This window comes from Melospiza georgiana, chromosome 15 (assembly GCF_028018845.1).
Source record: "Melospiza georgiana isolate bMelGeo1 chromosome 15, bMelGeo1.pri, whole genome shotgun sequence".
NCBI lineage: Eukaryota > Metazoa > Chordata > Aves > Passeriformes > Passerellidae > Melospiza > Melospiza georgiana.
The window spans coordinates 14,355,661-14,375,178 of NC_080444.1; the positions used below are offsets into that span (position 1 = coordinate 14,355,661).

Sequence of the window (19,518 nt, forward strand, 5' to 3'; positions counted from 1 at the left end):
CCTAAAGAGTGCAAAAGGCTTGTCTCCAATGAGGATTCAAAATAGCTCTTTCCATGCCTCTGACCTGTTTAGCCAGCTCTTTGTCAAAACAACCTGAAATCTGTTCCATAATAGAAACATATCCTTTCCTTAAATTTTCATGTATTCCTATTTAAAATATACTTTTAATGCACACCATCAAATAAAAATACATATTTTTCAAGTTTTCATCTCCATGTTCCTAATAGGCTTTCCCTTGGCTGTGGCTGTAGCAGCTGTGACTTTCCTGATGGAAACAGAGCGAGCAGGAAAGGGACAAAAACCCCCAAATTCCTCACAATAGTATTCCTATTTAAAATATACTGAGCTGTTAATGCACACCATCAAATATAGATACATATTGTTCAGCCCATTGGGAGACACAAAAGCAAATACATAACCCAATACAAGATAATCAATTCTCCTCTAGGCAGTTCTTTGCTTTTATTTGAGGCCAACCACTGGCTTCAGAAGGCTCATTCCAGATTTTACACCAAAAGAATGGAAAATCTGGCCAACTGTTTATCTTCCTCCTTTAGTTTTATTTTACTGCAAACAGCAAGAGAAATACTGAATACTGTACACAAATGTCAAGCAACTACAGCCAGGAATTTCAGAGGGCTCTGGATAATAGCTTCCCTGGAGAACCCAGAGTAAAGGAGTTATGTTTTGTAGTGTAACATTTCATTAAGATCTACTGCATATTTATGTATGGCAAATAACTCACAATCACTTGCTTTCTTCTAGTGAAATGGCTACACACAAATCAACCATTATTTCCTTTATTCATTAGTTTATTCATTAGTTTAACTTGACAGGTATGTTTAATTTTTCCTATGGCTGAATGGCAGAAGCTACAAATATACTCTGCAGAGCTGGCTGTGACAGTTAAAAAAAATTACATTGGAACATTTTAATATTTTGTGTAGGTGAATGCAAAATACCTCTCAATGTAAAGAGCAAGTTCAGCTTTTTCCAAAACCTGAATGTGCAATCAAGATGTTTAATTTTTGTAAAAGTTCTGTAGATTGATGCTAATAGTAGATGCATGCAGAAAAAGTAACAGAATCTTCCAGGAAAAGCCATTTAACAAATAAGGAACTGAAACTAATAGGTACAACAATATTTTACAGTACTCACAGAGCTCTGATTCTCCCCACTGCAGAGGTAATTTAACCACTTGGAAAATAAATGTGTACTGACTTGCAGAAGTGTTAAACATTACATATGTGCTGATGTATTTCTGTATTTTTAAAAACATAAATCTAAATGCTTCATTTCTCCCTCCACAAGAACCTTTAGGGCTATCAAGGAGGATATTACCCACAATGTGCTAAGTGACCCCAGGATGCAGGGAAAGCCTCTTGCAGGTCCAGTGATAGGAGCTGTTATCTCAGGTGAGGCTGAGGAGTGTTCAGACAGGAATGCAATGAGCCTGTATTATCATGACACATGAACCTGTTAACTTCTTTTTTATTTTTCCCTAAATCCCAGTGCTACAGAACCTTACAGCCAAAGCCTGTGAGAGATAAAAGGCAGGAGCTGAATATGGGAATATGTATGGAAGTGAATTCCAGTGACTCAAGCACAAGAAACTGCAGGAACCCCAATGGATAAAGCAGTGCCTGTGTTGTTCTGTGTGGCTCCAGCTCTGAGTGATGCTCACACAGGGTGGCTCCCCCTCTGCCCTGCTGCTCTGGCATTCTGCCCTGCATCCACACTGCACATGGATTTCTGTTTTCCATTCCCTGGCTGGGAGATATTCATGGACTCATTGAATGGTTTGGGGTGGAAAGAACCATAAAGATTGTCTTGTTGCACCCCCTGCCATGGCAGGGACACCTTCCACCATCCCAGGCTGCTCCAAGCCCCATCCAACCTGGCCTTGGGCACTGCCAGGGATCCAGGAGCAGCCACAGCTGCTCTGGGCACCTGTGCCAGGGCTGCCCACCCTCCCAGGGAGGAATTTCTGCCTAACATCAAGCCCTGTATATCCCAGTGCTGGGATCCTGGCTGCCCTCAGTGAGGAGGGCTGAGCATCTGCAGGAATGCCTCAGCAGAGGAACACTCCCTCCCCTGCATGCCAAGATGAGATAGGAGCAGGGGAAACGTGCAGAAACCCAAGAAGCAGCTCTATATATTTTTATGATGGAAGGCCACGGCTGACAGCGCTGAGTTAGCCCAAAGCTCAATGAGACCCAAACCCATAGACTTTAATTCTTGAAATAAATGTGCTTACTTGAGGCTAGATTCCTGCAAGAAACATTTCCTGTTCTCTGAGTAATAAGTAACAGAAATTGAATACAGGTGTGCTCTGCAGGCTGGCCCTCTCTTGCCCTCTCCTGTTCAGCTCTTAGGGCCACTGAGCTGAGTTCATGCACATTCTCCACAATGTGTTCAAAGTGTCAGTTTATGCCAAATTCCCAAATAAATTCACTACTGGTAATGGGCATTATGTGCTCATGAAACTTTCTAAAAGCTGTATAATTATTTTTACATTTCAGTTAGAAATAGACTCACTAATTTATTTGTGTGCAGATTCTTTGATTTTCGTACTCAAACAGCAGAAAACACTTCATATGAAAATAATTCACACAAGGAAACTTCCCCCACTTAGGAGTTTGAGAAACTCCAGCCTCTGCTTTGGCTTTGTCTTGTGCAAAAACACTGGCCTCCTTGACATTTAAAATTCTTCAGCACAGCCCTAATCCAAGCCCATTTTCCTGGGCTCACTGTTCTGCTAAGAGAATGATAAAAGATAGAAAGCTTTTACCGTTTAAAAAGAAAGACAGTGAAAAACATCTTGGAACAATGCTTTTTATAACACTTTTTTCACCCTCTATCATTTAAATTTTTTTTAAATATTTTTTCCCCTGCATCAAGCCAGCTCTGCAGCCCTGGTGCTTGGGGGACATCACCAAAGACTCTCCTTGCTTCACACATGCAGCAGCACTTTCCCCTTTGGAAGAATATTTTTTAACACCATTTTGCTGCAGCTGGACACAACCTGTGCCTCTGTGTCCCTCCCTGCCATGGCCATGCTGGGACAGGGCAATTCTCACACTGTAATTCCTACTGAGCCCTCAGGCTGCCTGTTTCAGAGCTGGAGTCCAAAAGGAATTCATGCCCTGCCTCAGTCCATTGCATCAACTCTGCATTTTGTCCTGAGGGAAGCTTTCCCAGCTGCTGTTAAACAGCATTAATCTGGAGACTTTCCTCTGGTCTAGCACTTGCTATGTCTCTATTATGGTATCTCCAGAGTTGTTATTTTTGCCATAGTATTTATTGGGACACTTTTGGAAGAACCTGGAAGAATCTGAGGCCATGTTAAAGGTCAAGCCATGAAAATAGAGACCATTCCATGCCGGCCTTTCCCTATACAAATTCTAAATATAAAATGGAAAGGGCTGGGGAGTATATGACAGTTTGTAGCTTTATTTCTTGTGCCCCGAAGCCTCCAAGCTCCCTCACAAACACACTTTATAAAGCGGAAGAACACTGAGACAGCACAATAAATCCGCAAAGTGATAAGCACAGGAACAGCCCACCCTGCTGCTGTGCCATCAGCACCTTTGTGTCACAGTCACCAGGCAGGTGCTGGCACCCCAAGGCACAGGATCATTCCCCTGCTCACTGCCATGGTCACTGCTGGGACCCAGAGGGGACAGACCTGGCTGCCAAACACAGGCTGACAATGGGATTCAGCATCTTTGAGCTCACTGCTGAAAGAGCTTTGACTATTGACTTTTTGACTACTGACTTGGTTCAGCTTGCATCACACCTTTACAGGAAAAAAATTTAATGAATTTCCAGCCCAAGCTGGCTCAAGACTGTGCCATGTTTTTCCCAGCAAGTCCAAATCCACTCGTCTGTGTCTGGAAGCACCAGTCCCATGGACCACCCTGGGCACGGGATTTGTGCATTTCCTATCAAGAAAGAATGTCTAGATGTGAGTGAACAGTCTGCTTCCCCTGCTATTTATCTAAATAACCAGTACTTGTGGCTCACAACAGCAATCTGTTAGAGCACCAAGCTTTGTGCTCCTGCTGAGCTGCAGGCTGGACTGGATGACAACTCCAGACCAGAATTATTTTATGACTCTGTGGATAACTTCAGTGCTCACAGAAGTCAGAAACTGGAGCTACAGGGAAGTACTTCTGATACTGTGTCTTTTACAGCAAAACAATCAATAGTGCCTAAGTTGACAGATACAAGATTTTGTTAAAGCTTGAAATCCCAACATTTACACAGTTCCTGTAAGCACTCCAGCCACTTGGTACCAGCCCATGGAGAGGAGAAACCCTGGATCCTTCTGCACTGAGAGTGGGTGCATAAATCAGAACACCTGTTCTGGGTGTGACACCTTCTCAGAGGTGACCTAAACTCTGAATGCAAACTTTGTTATTTGAAATCAAGTCAGACAACAACAGTGAATTACAGCTGGCAAAGTTTGATTTCCTGAAACAAAACACCATCTATTGTTCCTGTAGATCACACAATGCAAGTAAAACCCATGGTAACAGGATTAAAGGGATGGATCCCATCAGGATCATCAAGTCCAACTCCTGGCCCTTCTCAGGGTGCCCCAGGGATCACATCACATGCCTGAGAGCATTTAATTGGGGCAAGATCTGAAAACAGAACTATGCTGCAAGACTGTTTGTAGAAGAGGTTTTCTTTTCAGATCTCCTTTAGCTGTTCCTTCCACTCAATTTTAAGACATCCACAGCATTTATGCAGTGCTTCCAATATTTAACACAGTGGGGATCAGTTTTCAGCTCCTGCTGTGGTAACACAGTGCTAACCCTAATGAAATGCTCTGAGAAGCTTCTGAGGGTGGCTGCAGGGCTGTCCCAGGGAATCCTGAGCCTGCTGAGCCCGGGGCTGTTGTTTCCTTGCTCAGCTCACCCCGTGCTGACTCCAACAAAGCCAAGGGTGGGTTACAGTGTGGGTGAGCACAAAAAGGGGTTTCTGTTACATAACCTGTGAGAGCCTCCAGCAGCTCTGGAAATTCAGAGCTAAAGTCTTTACACATATTTCAGGCTACCTTACAGCAAAAGGCTAGGACAGACTGGCTTCATTAGCACAAAACCCACAGGCCTGTCTTCTCTCTTAAAAGGCTTTTATAAATTATTTTAATTTTAAATACAAGCTGTCAAAGCCTGTGCAGTTAACTGCTCCCATTACATTTTTCATTTTCTGATATTTGTGCTCAACCACCATGCCTGAGTGCCACAGTTTGTCATTTATTTCTGACAGAAGTGATGGGAGAAAAAACTTAAACTAAGCAAAACATTTCAATTCCATCCCCAAACTCCACCAGCAATTTTCCCTGTGCACACCTTGCTCTAGGGCAGTCCTGCAGGAAGGGGTGAAGCCTTTGAGTCTGTTCTTGTTCCTCAGCTCAAAACCTCCCCAGGTGTGTTCACAGGCATGAGGACCAAATCAGCCCTGCCAAAAACCTGCAGGGTCCCTTTGGTGCTGCACAGAGCTGGGCACAAGGTACCCAAACTGAGAGCAACAGCCAGATATAATGAGAGGAGAAAGGTTTTCAGCACAAATATTAATGAAGTTGTCACTTACAAGTTCTTCACATCAATGATTCCTCGAAAGGCCTTTCTAGGGATTCCTTTGATCTGGTTTTCGCTCAGGTCTCTGAATAAGAGAACAGGGAAAAAAAACATTGTGTTAACAAAGAGAACACATTTCTCAAATCTGCATCAGCCAGTGGAACATCCACGTGCTTGGAAAAGGAGATGTTGCTGGATTTGTTACACCCACACGGTGTTTTCAATTTTCTCTCCTCCAGAGGTCTGTGGAATGAGCTGAAATGACTCTCCAACCAAAACCTCCAGAATTCCTGATACAAATGACAGAATTTCGAGCAAACATCACTCAAATGTGATGGTGATGCTGGCACAATGCCATAGTTCATTGTCAGAGTACCTGCAGCCAAATCTCATGCCTTGGAATCACAACCCTGTAGTGTAAATGTAATTTTCTCTGCATGCTTCTATTTGTTTACAGACTGCAAAAATACTTGGCTGCCCCTACTCAGATTACAACTTCTTATTTGAAGTTAATATTCAGGCAAAACATGACAATCATTCTCTTGTGAGCCTTTTAAATTTAAACTGAAAAGATCTTAATCTACTGCATTAAAATTCCATTGCATTATGTATCGATGGGAAAAACTTGAATTCATAACCTTTTTTAAAAACCAGCAACAGAAAACTAAACAACCAACAGGCAATTAAAAAAGTCTTTCTAGTACTGAAAGCACGTTAAAAATGGTTAGATCTGCGTTGTGAGTGCAGGTAACATTTTCCTGATTCCCAGCCTGCATTTGAGAGCTTTTCCCCTTGATGAACTATAAATAGTTCCAGGTTCACAGCCCTCCAGCAGTGCAGTGGAGGTGGGAAGGAGAGCACCAGGAATGGGTGAGAAATGGACATGAAAGCAGAAAGCTGGGATGTTTTCATGGTGAGGAAAAGCAGCATTTACCCTGATTTTCCTGTGGGTGCCCCATCAGCACAGAGAAGGGGGAGAGGTTTCAGTCTGGTTTAAAGGACAAAGGGTGGGGCAAGACAAGAAGGGAGGAAGAAAAAAGGAAGGCAGAGAAATGGGAAAGAAAAATATAAGAAAGAAGCAAATGGAGGAAAGGGAAGGCTCAGTGATGACAAAGGGACAAATAAAACTGATCCTGCAGAACTGCACAGGGCATTGTTTGGGTGAGAGCATCCCCAAGGCTCTGCCCCATTTTCAGAGAGAAACTCTGCCTCTGTGATGATGCTTAGGAGGGGCTGGCAGCCCTCTGTACTCACCCCAGCCACCCTCTTCTGTAAGTACATTTACTGCTCAGCGAGCTCCTTTCTAGCCTCCACCAAATTGGTTTTATCAAATGAGAGGCCAGAAATCAGAGCCTGTCACAAAAGCCCACATTGACACTGCGGGTCAAGACGTGTCACACGGGGCTTTCTTCTGCTTTCCATCAGGCAGATAAGGAAAAAAGGGGACTATGTCCTTGTCACGAGACTAATTCAATTTCTACCAGTCATGCAGTCTACACCAAATTCTCAAAGTAGCCACAATTGTCCATTCAGAGGAGCGCAAACAAAAATGTGCTGCTGGGTACAAGTCTCTTTTTCAAGTCAGATTAAAATTCTTTGTGACCTTCACAATTTGTTTAACACTGATCCACACTCTGACCCCGCCTTCACCTTCCCTTTATTTTGCCAGCAACAAAATATTAGTTCTTTTAAGACAGGCCTTCAACCCAGACGAATGATCAGGGAACTGGGACAGAGAGCAGACAAAGCACAGGGTATTTCAGACCCAGATGGAGGAAGTTTTAAGTTGTCACTTTGGTGTGACACCGAGGCACAGCAGAGCTGTGGCAAAAGTGTGACAAAATGGCTTAGCAAGGCAAAAATTAGTTAAGATCTGAAAGGAAGACACACGCAAAGCAGAACAAAAAGGGCTTGGAAAAGTGGAATTGTGTGGTCAAATAAAACCACACTTAATCCACCATCTCAAGTTGCATTTGTCTGGTATTTTATTGTGCATTTCCAGTCATGTGTAAAAGTAAATCAGGTTTTCAAGTGATATTTCATAGCATTGTTGTGTTCTACAAGGGCTAATTTATATATTTGATCTCTGCTTTGTCTTTATGCTCAATTTTTAACCTGCAGCCAGGCCAAACCAGGGGACTGCAGGAAGTTCATCTGTTTTCTATGAAAACCTTCTTGTAAAGTGTATTATTTTTATTCTCTATAAGGCTCTCTTTTCCAGCTAACAAACCTGCCTCTTTCAATCTCCTGGATCATGGACTGATTCCATAAATCTTAGCCTGAGTGGCATTAGTGAGACAGCATGGAGGAAAAGTCACCAATGTTTCTTTTTCTGCCTTCTCACAATTATAATCACCCTATTTTGAGATGGTCAAGAGGAGTGTTTCTCTGTGCTTCCTGACATTGTGACAGTTTTGTTAAGCATGTTTAATAAGCAAGCAAACCTCAACCAGGCTCAGCCTGTGCACTTCACAAAATTTGCTCTGAGGTAGCAGAAGGCTTTAACAAGAAACTTCTCTGCTGAGTTTATCCTAAAGTTCCAGCTTTTTATTCCCTGCTTCTCATGGCAGACATGATGGGAAACTTACAGCAATGGTGTGCAAAATAAATATTAGTTATTAATAGTAACTGCTGAAAACCAGATAAATCAATGTGAGGCCAAAACAAAAACCTAAAAAGCAGATGGAAAAATAAGGCAGTAATTAAGAAAAATAAACAGAAAAAAAAAAAAAGAGTGATGATTACTAATAGATTTCCTACTTAGACAGAAGCTTCAAGCCCCCCATTTCTGTAATGGAAGACAAGTCCAGTGCCTGGGGGGAACATGATGGGAAAGGGGAAATCTGAAAAATTCCAGACTTAGGGAATAATAAACTTCCCGATACCCTTCCCAAAACAGGCAGTGTTAGAGAGCTGAAATCACTTGACCTGAGGACAAACCATAATGTGCCAGTCCATCTGCAGCACCCTCCTTGCAAGAGTCCCTCTGGTGCTGGGAGAAAGCACCAACAGAACCAGAATGTGCTCATCTTCATCCTGGTCAAACAGATGAGCTGAGCTAAGGAAACATTTCCAGATTGAACTGTCCTTGTTTTGATATCAATTGTTTTGATAAATGCAGGCAGGTTCTGTGCAGTTTGACCTGGCACAGAGCTCTGCAGCAGGGCACAGAGCACACCCAGCCTGGTGCACTGCACTGCTGGGCACAGGCAGCAGAACCCAGAGGAACCCAGGGGAGAACAGCAGAACAAATTTTAAATTCTGAAATATTAAAATTGATTGAGATTGTGAAATAAGTATATTACTTAGTCCTCTGTGCATTAAAATTAATTTTTCCAACTCATCCAACAGCTTCCACAGTAAAAAATACCCCAGAGGAAACAGCATCCTCATTTCTGAGCTGGGGGAACGGAGCCACAGGGATGTTAAAGAGCTTGGGCTGGCATTTTGCACAGGGGAGAGAGGCAGGAGCTGACAGACCCAGCAGCTGTGGCTCAGCTCGTGTTAGCCCAGCCCAGACTCCTGCAAGAGTTGGCACAAGCCAATACCTTTCTTGGATTTTATTTTAATTTAGCTAAAATGCCTTGGACACAGATGAACTCCCTCTGCAAGTCTAATATTGTTTTCTTGATCTTCCAATGTGAATTGTAAGTGCCTCACTGACAAAAGGATTGGAAAGGGAAAAAAAAACCCATCCAAAAGTGCTGACGTTTCCTAAGTGCCTCTGCAGTCTTTCTGTAGTGCTGGTTTCAGCTTCTGCTCTAAAGCTGCCTATTGCATCCTGAGTGGAAATTCAGCTATCTAACAGAGCAACAGAATACATTAAGACGTTTTTATTATTATTATTTTGCCGGTAAGAGAACATAAATCACTTAATTGGAACACAGACCCTATGAACTTCCACAGAATGAATCTTCATTTGGACTACAGATCTAAAACATTAAAACAACTACTTAAATACAACTTGCAAAATTAAAAAGGTACTGGAAATAACATATATTATATGAAAATCAAAAATTCAGCAGTGATGGCATTATGCTTAGCTTTTCTTCCTTTTCAAACAAAGAAAAAACCAAACCCACCCTTTGAGGATTTGCCAGTTATTTTCTCAACCTTTTTTAACACACAGGTTTGCAAATTTAAAAATACTTTTTTTTTTTTTTTTTTTTTTTTTTTTTTTTTTTTTTTACATCTGCCTGAAAAACAGCTTGATTAAGAAGTATTTAATGTCATTGAACACTAATCTTTAATTATTTCCCCCGCTCAAATTGGCTGGGAGATCACCATGAAGCATTATCCAATAAAGAACTCAGCTTGCCTTTAATGTCTAAAGAGTTTAAGGCAAAGACTTAAAGAACAAGTCACCCAGAGCAAATTCTGCACAGCCAAACCTGTATCTTCCCCAGCATTTTACTCTATGTTTATTCCACAGTAAAACTGCAAACTCACAGAATTAATTATTAACACATGGAACCAATGGTTTACTTAAAATGAAGGGAAAATCCAGCCTAACAAACCTGATTCCTTTCTTCAGGAGCATTTCAGTTTATCCACAACTTAATTGCATCTTGGAGTAAGTCAGGGGAGCTCACACACAGCTCTCTGAAGCAGCTGGTACAAAACCATAGGACAAACATTGGTTCCTTTGACTGGATATGAGACTTGAGTGCAAAATAAAACTGTTTCCTATCCTCTCTTCTTGCCAGAATAATACTGGAAAGTTAATATTGTTCACCTGCTCTGCAAAACAGAGCTAATGAAAGATACTACTCCTGATTTTAAGAAAGGGCCAGGTGCCACCAATGCCAAGAAATCAGCACTGTGCCCACCAGCTTTGCTCTGGCTACAGAATGTGCAGCTGAGAGAAATGAGAATTAATTCATCCCTCTTGGTGGCTTGTTTACATTCTTTTACAAATTATGATTCCTGGATTTAAAACATTTCAGTCCAATGCACTGATTAAAATTAAATCAAATAAAACCTTCCTGAGGTTTTTGTGCACTTTTCAAGTTTAATGACTACTCTTCAATCTAATTTTTCTTTACAACTGGACTAAAACTAAACTGAACTGCTCCACTAAAGGTCACATACTTAACACAATCTGGTCACTGCAATTTGTCTCATTAGAATTAGTTTTAATTTGTACAACATGTTACACATAAACTCTATCCTGCAATGTTTTACTGAATTAAGTAGAACAATTAAGGAGTTAAAGAATAACAGATGGGGAAAATTAGAGAGTATTATCCAAAGATAATAGGTATCTCTAAGTAATGTGTAATAAAAGATAAGCAAGTCAATAAAGTGAGGAATTATACAATTCAGCTTTGTCATAGAACAAAACTTGAGGGAAGAGAACTGCTACAACCAGAGAAGAGACAGGGCAAGGGGACCAGTGCTATCTACAGGAAGAGTCTGAAAGAGAAAATGAGGGAGAAAGACCAAAAAATCCATGGTGGCGGGGGGGAAGGAGTTTAATTGTATCTGTAAAAATTCCAGCACAGAATATTATGCATTTCATTTGCAGCAAGGAACAAAAGGATTCTTCCTGCTCTGCCAAAATTATATGGTAGCTTTTAATTTTTTTTTAATCAAAACTAATATTTAGCATTTTCTAATGCAACAACTAAATATTATTCTTACCTACGAGATAATGTCCTAGTATTTCCAAAGCTGTTAGGTATTAGAGTTTTTCCTATTCTACACTCAGATTAAAAAATAACTGATTTAACAGTTAAGGACGATTCAGAAACTTTGAGTCTCTTAAATATGGAAGTTAAACTCAAGATATTTATCATCTTCCAGGTGGGAAATGCATTGCCCAAATCAGGTTCCTCCTCCAGTAATTAGAACAAGCTGTGGCAAGTCTGACACTCATCAGCACCTGTGCCCTGAGTGCAGGAATGGCTTCTCCCTCTCAGCAGGGCCGGTGTAAAGATGGTATTTACTGTAAAGCAGCACTTGTAGCTCTGTGTCTGATGGAAAAATGGAAAAGTGTTGTTGCTGATGGGCTACAAGGCAAGAGCTTAACAACAGCAGTGTTGTAAAGCATTACTCTGTGGAAACTTGGCATCACTGCTGATTTTCTAAAAGGAAAAAAAATCCGCCTACCAGTGCACGAAAAGTAAAGAGGGTGAGAAGGATCTGAGCTCTGCAAACAGAGCGGGTCCTGCACCCTGAACAAGGTGACTGTGTTTCACTAAACACAATACAGCTGCCTCTCAGCTCCTGCCCTGGGAGGCTGCAGGGGAAACACGGGTTTGGTTTTGTCTTGTTTGTTTTGAGGAGGGAGTTTAGCTCCAAAATTCCAATTAAAGCAGCGCTCGGCGCTTTCACGCAGTCACGCACTGCTGCACGAGCACTGTGCTAAGCCTGCACAAGGTAAACACCACGGTTTCTCTGCTGACCCAGCGGCACTGTGAAGTGAGAGATGTTAATTCTGTACTTCTGGGTCTCAGCACTTGCCCACAGCCCCATTACCCAGGCACGCACACCTGCATTGTGAGAGCAGGACACTGAGCAGAGCCAGAGCCTCGGGATCTGGGAGAGGTGCTCACTAAGGAGTCAGGGGAAAAAGATCTCAGCAGAAAATGATTATTTTATCATCATCTCCCACCTTCTCCAAGGACAATTTAAAAACCATCTGTTAATAAAGGTCCTTCAAAGGATCCAAGCTCTGTGGAGTTGTGCAGTTCCATGACTTCTGTCCTGACACAACCACAGGGATCACACAGCATATGCTGAAATCTTTTCAAATGTTTAAAAGAACAGAGAATACTCATTTGTGATTACCTGATTCTTCAGTAGAGGTTTTTTAAATTCTTGGTTGCTTAAAAAAACCCCAAAATAACCCAAAACTCAAACCCCACCTTGTTTCACTGAGACACAGAGCAACACTTGTCTGTTAATGCACTCAACAAATAGAAAAAAAATCTATCAGAACATCTCTGAGAAGATGAGTAAATATTTATATATTATTTTAAATAAACTGTAAAACTAATCGATATTGTTATATCATTTAAAATATTTTATATAATTTTCAATAAATTGTTTAAAATATTTTAAATTATATTTTTATATAATTTTAAATAAATGTTTTTTATATCATTTTAAATAAACTGTAAAACTAATCAATGGCAATGTCCAACCAAAATCAACATTTATCTTTATGACTTTTCTAGTTCTCCCTCCTCCTGCCATTTCTAAAAAGCTCAGCAAATAGTGATCAGACAGCATTTAGGAGACTCTTATTTTAAAACCACCCATCTTGAGACTGATGGTGAGCTTTCATTTTAGGAAGCAGCATCTGTTTTGTCTTTTGGAATATACACACAAAAGTAAAATCTTTCCTCTAAGTATTTACACTCAGTTTTGGGTATGTCAGGGAGTAGGACCTGGAAAGTAACAGCCAGTGGAACTCGGAGGAAGCTCTTGAGGAGAAGCAGCTCACTGGAAATAGGATAGGGTTCTGGCTAATAAATGACAAGAAGATGTCTTTGTTAGCAGGGTTTTAGTGCTTTAGAAAATGTACCAATATAATTAATCCTTCCTTTTGGTCAGGGCGACAAAGGAACACAAAGGGAGGCAGCACGGGGCTCCAGGGAGTGTGGGCAGAGACACAGAAACCCTTCCCAGTGAGCCCCAGAGATCAGGAATCCACCCTGTGCCATCCATCCACTGTGTGGGGAGGGTGCCCTGCCAGCAGAGACAGCTCTGAACCCCTGGGATCCATCTGGACAGGAAAACCTTCCCTCTGGAGCTCTCCTGCCCCACTGGACCCCTGACAAAACAGAGGCTCCCAGGGTCACGATGCTCCCAAATCCTCCAGCTGCACTGGAAGTGAGGTTGGAACACAGAGGCACTCCTGTGAGTTAGTGGGGACACCACACACCTCAGACAGGGGGGGCTGAAGCCCTGAATTCAGAAGAAAGGAATGATTCTCCCCATCATTTTCTGTTTTTGTCAATATTTTCTTGCTGCTAAACCAATGTGAATTCAAAAGCTCTCTCACTGCTTATTAATGTTAATACTTTCTAAAATAGAAAAGCAGCTATATGGAGGTGCCTTTATTTTAAGCTAATTTTAAAAAGCACTGGTTTTATACTGCTGACCTGTTTGGGGGTTATACTTTTGTCTGTTGAACCACACAGGAAAGAAATTCTATGCATTTGCAAATTCCAGACATCAGTAGGCAACATCATCCTCCTCTGATCTCCCCACAGACACAGGAGCCTCCACAGCCCTGCCTGACCATTAAAAAAATATATATTTGCAGTTGATTGGTCATATATTTTTTAATTATGATGATTTTTTATTCTAGAAGGGAAACATGTGAAATCATAAAGAATAAAACATGCACTGTCTTTGGATAACTGATCAGCATGTGGAGCAAGACTCTCTTTTGGCTGATCTGTCTTAACCTTGTTAAAGATGAACATTTTTATACTAAAGATTTTTTTCTGCACTTTACTACTTCACTACTTTACTAATATATTAAAGGAAAAAAATTCCCTGCCAGTTAATATTTTTGTGTACCTAATCATCACATTGTACAATGAAAACAATAACCACAACAGTATTTATTTAATTCAGGCTGTGATCCTGTACTTTAGCTAAGAAAATAAGATTTTTCCTAGGATTAAGTAGCAATTACATGTGTAAAGATCGAGGATTTATTTTTTTACCAAGTTCTCCTGAAAAAGGCCAATTATATAATTTGTTTGTATGATCACTGCAGACATTCCTGTGGTTGTATAAAAAGTAATAAAAATTATAGAGAATCTGTGGATAGTAAAACCAACTTGAATTTCCATCCATTCCAGTGAGTTGCAAAGTATTTGAATGCAGTGCAGTGAGAAAAACAACATTGTTTATAGCTCAGGCCCAGTTATCAGAGGGCCTTTATTCTGTTCTGTGCTAAAAAGTGCACCTGTGCAAGAGGGGCACACTGGTACTGGAGCTGTAAACAAAGTTTTAAAAATAAATTATAATATTGCACCAGCAATATCTATCCTGCTGATACTCAGCAGACTGCAGGAACAGGTACTGAAGCTCAAGACAAAGGACAGAGGAGTTCCATGCACCTTTTCTCTTTTGTCTGATATTTTAGCTTCTCTTTTTCTCCCACAGCTTCCCCTTTATGTATCTTCCCTGCTATGGATGGTTTAGCCCTGAGAGTCCCAGTGAAACACTGCAGATGTAAGGAGATCCACTTCAGGCTGGTTTGTAGCCATAACTCATTTTTCTGTGTGGATGTGACATCCAGATTTATTAGACCAAGATGTAATACCACAAAGTGGTTCTCTGGAGTGGGGATATTCATTTATGTGTTGAGGTAACAGCAGCTCTCTGGTTTTTGGGAGGATCCACAAACCCAGCAGCTCTTCAGGTCACCCTGACCATTACAGCTGCATCACACCACACCCTTACAAACCTCATTCTTCTGCTTTATCGACACCAAAAAAGGTTCACTGAAACACAATCAATAATTTCTTCTTTTCCATGAATTTTCAGGTAGGTAAAGCACCTTCAGAATCCACTCCATGCACAGGAAGTTTATCATTTAATAATGCCATGCTTTAGGAAAAGGCATTTAAATGGAATGTAGAGAAAATAAAACTCAAGTATACCAGTAGAACAAACATGCTAATGTGACACAAATCTACACCAAAATTAGCTTTCAGCCTAAGTGCACATAAAGTGGTGAATTCTTCCAAAAGAGAAGTTAAACTCACAACGATTCTGCTCAGCTTACTGAGGGTTTTATTTGAGTGTTTCCGTAAATCAACTACCAAAGACCTAAACCTTTACTGAAAACAGCTAAAATCAGGACAATTCACGAGAATTACCAGTGTTCCCAGGACTTCATTGCCACTTTCAAACCACTTTGGCCTGAACAAGTTACAAACGGAATTAACTTCCTCGAATCCACCCAAACACTGCAAAACAAAATCCTCCAGATTCTACTTTGAAAACACTCATTTTTAATCCTCAAACACCCAAAAACACTCATAGGGAGACCTGGGTGTGTGGGAATGGTTTACAGCACCTCTCCAAGGTGTTTGTGGTGTTTTTTGAGCTTTATTCCCCAAGCTGAGGAGGGAACAAGGGCACTCCTGATTCATCAGCAGCTGCCTCCTTACAGAGACCACACGAGTTCATCTGCATAAAGCCACTTCCAGAAATGAACTTGGCTCTCCCCTGACTCCCTGTCAAGCACTGCTGAATTCCAGATTGACAATGTCAGCACACAAAATTGAATTAAATGTAAAAGAGCTGACCAGGAGAGAGGGAGGAGTGGCTCCTGCACAACAGACCCCAGTGTGTCCACGCTTTGCTGTTTCATTGGTGAGGCACTCTCAAATCAAAGAACATCAAATTCCAGCATGATTTGATTTCATCACTGCTGGGAATGATGATGACTTTCTCCAAAGTCCAACACAGTTATGTGAGGAGAAAATATGCCTGATGGTAAAACTTGACTTATTACCCCAAAAGTTTTTTCAATTTATGACACCTCCTTAGCAAGCTTTTGAAAAAACCAATTAGCTAAAAGGGTGTCATGGGTCATATGAAAAAACAGTCTTATCAGAAAAGGAAATTTAACTTCATTATAAGACTTGGAAAGTTTACATCCTGATATTATTCACATCATTACTTCCAGATGTCATGTGGAAAACCAACAATCAAGAGACAGAAACTAAGAGTCGGTCAAAAAATACACAAGAATCACAAGAATATCTTCATCCCAGCTCCAAACACAAAGGTTTTTGTTTGGTTCCAGAAAGGAATTCATAATGGAACCTGTTTTTATCCCAGCTCAGATGCAATCACTCTTCCTTTCTTTGAACATTAAATTTGTGGAAAGACAACTTTAAATACCAGGGAACTGTGGCTAACACAGAAAGTGGTTTTCTTGCTAAACTTATCCCACTCTGTTAACTTTATGCAATTATGATATAGATTATATACAACTATAACACATATGGTTCCAATGCTCTTCCTAGCTTGCACTCTTTGTTCAGTCTTTCTGAATCACAGAATGATGTAAAGGAAAAAAGGAAAAAACAAACACTAAATGTTAGAGCTGGGATGCATTACCAACACTTTACCAAGGACAATAACAGTACAGAAGTAGTTTTACATATATTAAATATTTTCAACTGTCAGCTGTAACCTACATGGGCTTTGATTAGCAATATTAAATAAGAGTCTACATTTATTTCTTCATGGATGAAGAGTATTTGGAAGTATTAGACACACCATACATTTGTCTTCTTCAGAAGGTTCTACATAATTAGAAATAGAGGATCTAAACCAAGTATTTTCAGTAAATGCTGAACTGGAAGACAATTCACTCCAAGACAAAGGAGATTATTTCATCAGCTTGTCCCTAGTGCCTGGTAATTAGAAGCATTTTAACCAGGTCAAAATCCCAACCCACAAGACAATGTCAATGTTCTCTTCCTGCAATAGCACAGAAGTATTACTACTGATTATTTTATTAAATTCTGTACATTATTCCATAAGCTACCTCCCTGTGGGTTTACATTCTGATTTTGTCACTTCCATGGCAGTGTCTGTCTCACAGAAGCCAGGAAATAATCCCCTCACTGAGATTTCTGACCTCTGGCTATGGTCAGGGGATGCTCAGCAAGGACCAGAGCCCAGCCCACACATGGGAGATTTGAAAGAGGAGAGAAGGCCCAAATGAACATGTTCAAATTCCCTCAGCTGTAACTCAGCTCCTTTAAACCCCAAAAAGGAGGGAGCCCCGTGCCCTTGGGTAAAGAAGGAATGCAGGAACTGAGGGCTCTAGCACACAACCACTCCCTCTGGACCAGAAATATCAGTGTTTTCAGCAATGTCATGGTGCCCTGGCCAAGGAGATGGAAGCATATTTACACAGGACAAGTTCTGAACTGACTGAACAAATTATTAATAATGAATTAATATTTCCTTGTCCTTTCAAGCATCTTCTTTGGTTATTGAAGTGAGGCATTCATTAAAGCCACAGGATTAAAAAGGACATTTTTCACTTTATTGTACTGAATCTTTATAATGTAGATAAAAAATAGGATGAAGTGGAAGCTGTGGATTGCAACAGTACCTGAGGGAACTTGCTTCCTTCAAAGGCCATCTGCATGTCATAGAAATACACCAGTGCCACAGGGACAGCAGGGTTTGCTTATCAGGGCACGATGGTGACGTGAATCTGGGACTGGAGACTGCATCTTGAGCAGGGGTAGGATCCCACAGTGGCCAAAGGTCACCCACTCATGTAGAAATCTCTCTCCCAGCTCTGTCTGTGGGGACAGAGTGTTGTATTTGATTCCAATAACAGAGCCTGTGGTGATGGGAAAGGCTGAAGGACAGATGAGCTTTGGGCTGAAACGTGCAATGCACCAGAACCAGACACGCTCATGAACGGCCAACACATTTTAAAGGCAGTTTTTTAAATGTCTTTGTAGGGCTCCTATGACTCTTCACCATCACTGATAAGCCTTGACATGCCAAGTGTGTCACACGTGCCCCTTCTCTGGCACCACTGTAACAACTGGGAGAACACCCATTTTATTGTGTTCAGTCCTCATCCAGAAGAAAGGATTCCCAATGTGACTGCAGGAATGAAGTCACAGAAGCCAAACTGACCCAGGCTTTTTGTTTGCTGGTTCCTTTTCTACCTTGATAAACAAATGCTGCTCAGGCTGCTTAGCAGATCCCTGCCTGGGGCTTTCTGTGCATCCAAGACTCCAACACTGCAAGCATCTTTGCTAAGGTAGCATAAGATTTCAGAGCACATAGTTAATGTTCAAATGGCAGAGTATATTGATTCGCTGCCCATCCCCTAGTATCTTAAGTTTACCCAGAAGACTATTTTATTTAATTAACTTGGTGCTTTATTAATATAAATATTCCACTATTGATCATAAGAGAAGCTGACGCATGTTTGAGTCAGACATACATCAGATCCATTTAATGGAGCTCCACTTAGAAGAGTAGTTGGCTCTAAATCAAGGTAAATGGCAGCAAGTGCTCCTTTGGGATGACAGGGCTTAGCTGAATCTATAACATTTTTACGGAGCTAGTTTTCTTAAAAGCAGAAAACGTATGGAAATTAGAAATGAAAATGGTCTCTCCTTGCACGTATCAATTAAGCATGTCAATACCTTAATTAAATTGCTCAACTTAATGAGATTTATACCAATGAATATGTTTTATAGTTATAATAGCTTTTTTGGCTACTGTTCAAGATGTCAAATAAATCGTGAAAAGAGGATTAAAAAAAGTAGTAATTGACATTCTGAACTGAAGCCAGTATTTTTTCTCCTAATTTTTTCCCTTCATTCATGTGATTTTGGAGAACATATAAATAAAGTAATGAACCCTGTAATAGCTTTGCTTTTAAAAATGCTTTTCTTTTCCAGTTCTAATCCTTCTTATCAAGTTCTCTAAGTAGCACACCATTTGAATTAAGAAGCACTTCAGCCTAAATGATTATAGGGTTTTTCCCCTTTGAGGCTCACTACCATGCCTTTCCTCCAAGCAAAAACAAAGAAAAACTTTTCTCTGCAGACATGCAGTTACTACAAAGACTTCTTGTCAGACTAGGGCAGCATAAATGCCTGGAAGCACAAGGATCTTACACCACAAGCAATGGGGACTTCTACTCCCATGCTGGCCTGCTTCCAATCTTGTATCCACCTTCTCTGGGGTAAAAAATAATTTTTAAAAAAGCACTGGATGCGGCATTTCCTGGCATAATTCCTGCCTCCATCCTAAATGGACTCTGCAACCTTGAGAAAGCCATCAGCTTTGTCAGTACAGTAAATGAGTTGGACTTTGGATTTCCTTGTGGGTCCCCTCCAGCTCAGGATATTCTAAGACAAGGATTTATATGTAAGAAATGCCTGACTTTCATGTAAAAATG

At 40.8% G+C, this 19,518-nt stretch overlaps 1 protein-coding gene across 1 annotated transcript in view; it reads right to left on the bottom strand.

Moving 5' to 3' along the window:
* SLIT3 (slit guidance ligand 3) overlaps positions 1–19,518 on the bottom strand; it is a 495,630-nt gene that overhangs the window by 239,096 nt on the left and 237,016 nt on the right. Inside the window, exon 5 of the mRNA XM_058034755.1 lies at positions 5,602–5,673. Within this exon, the coding sequence (XP_057890738.1) occupies positions 5,602–5,673 (72 nt within the window). The remainder of the gene's footprint in view (positions 1–5,601; positions 5,674–19,518) is intronic.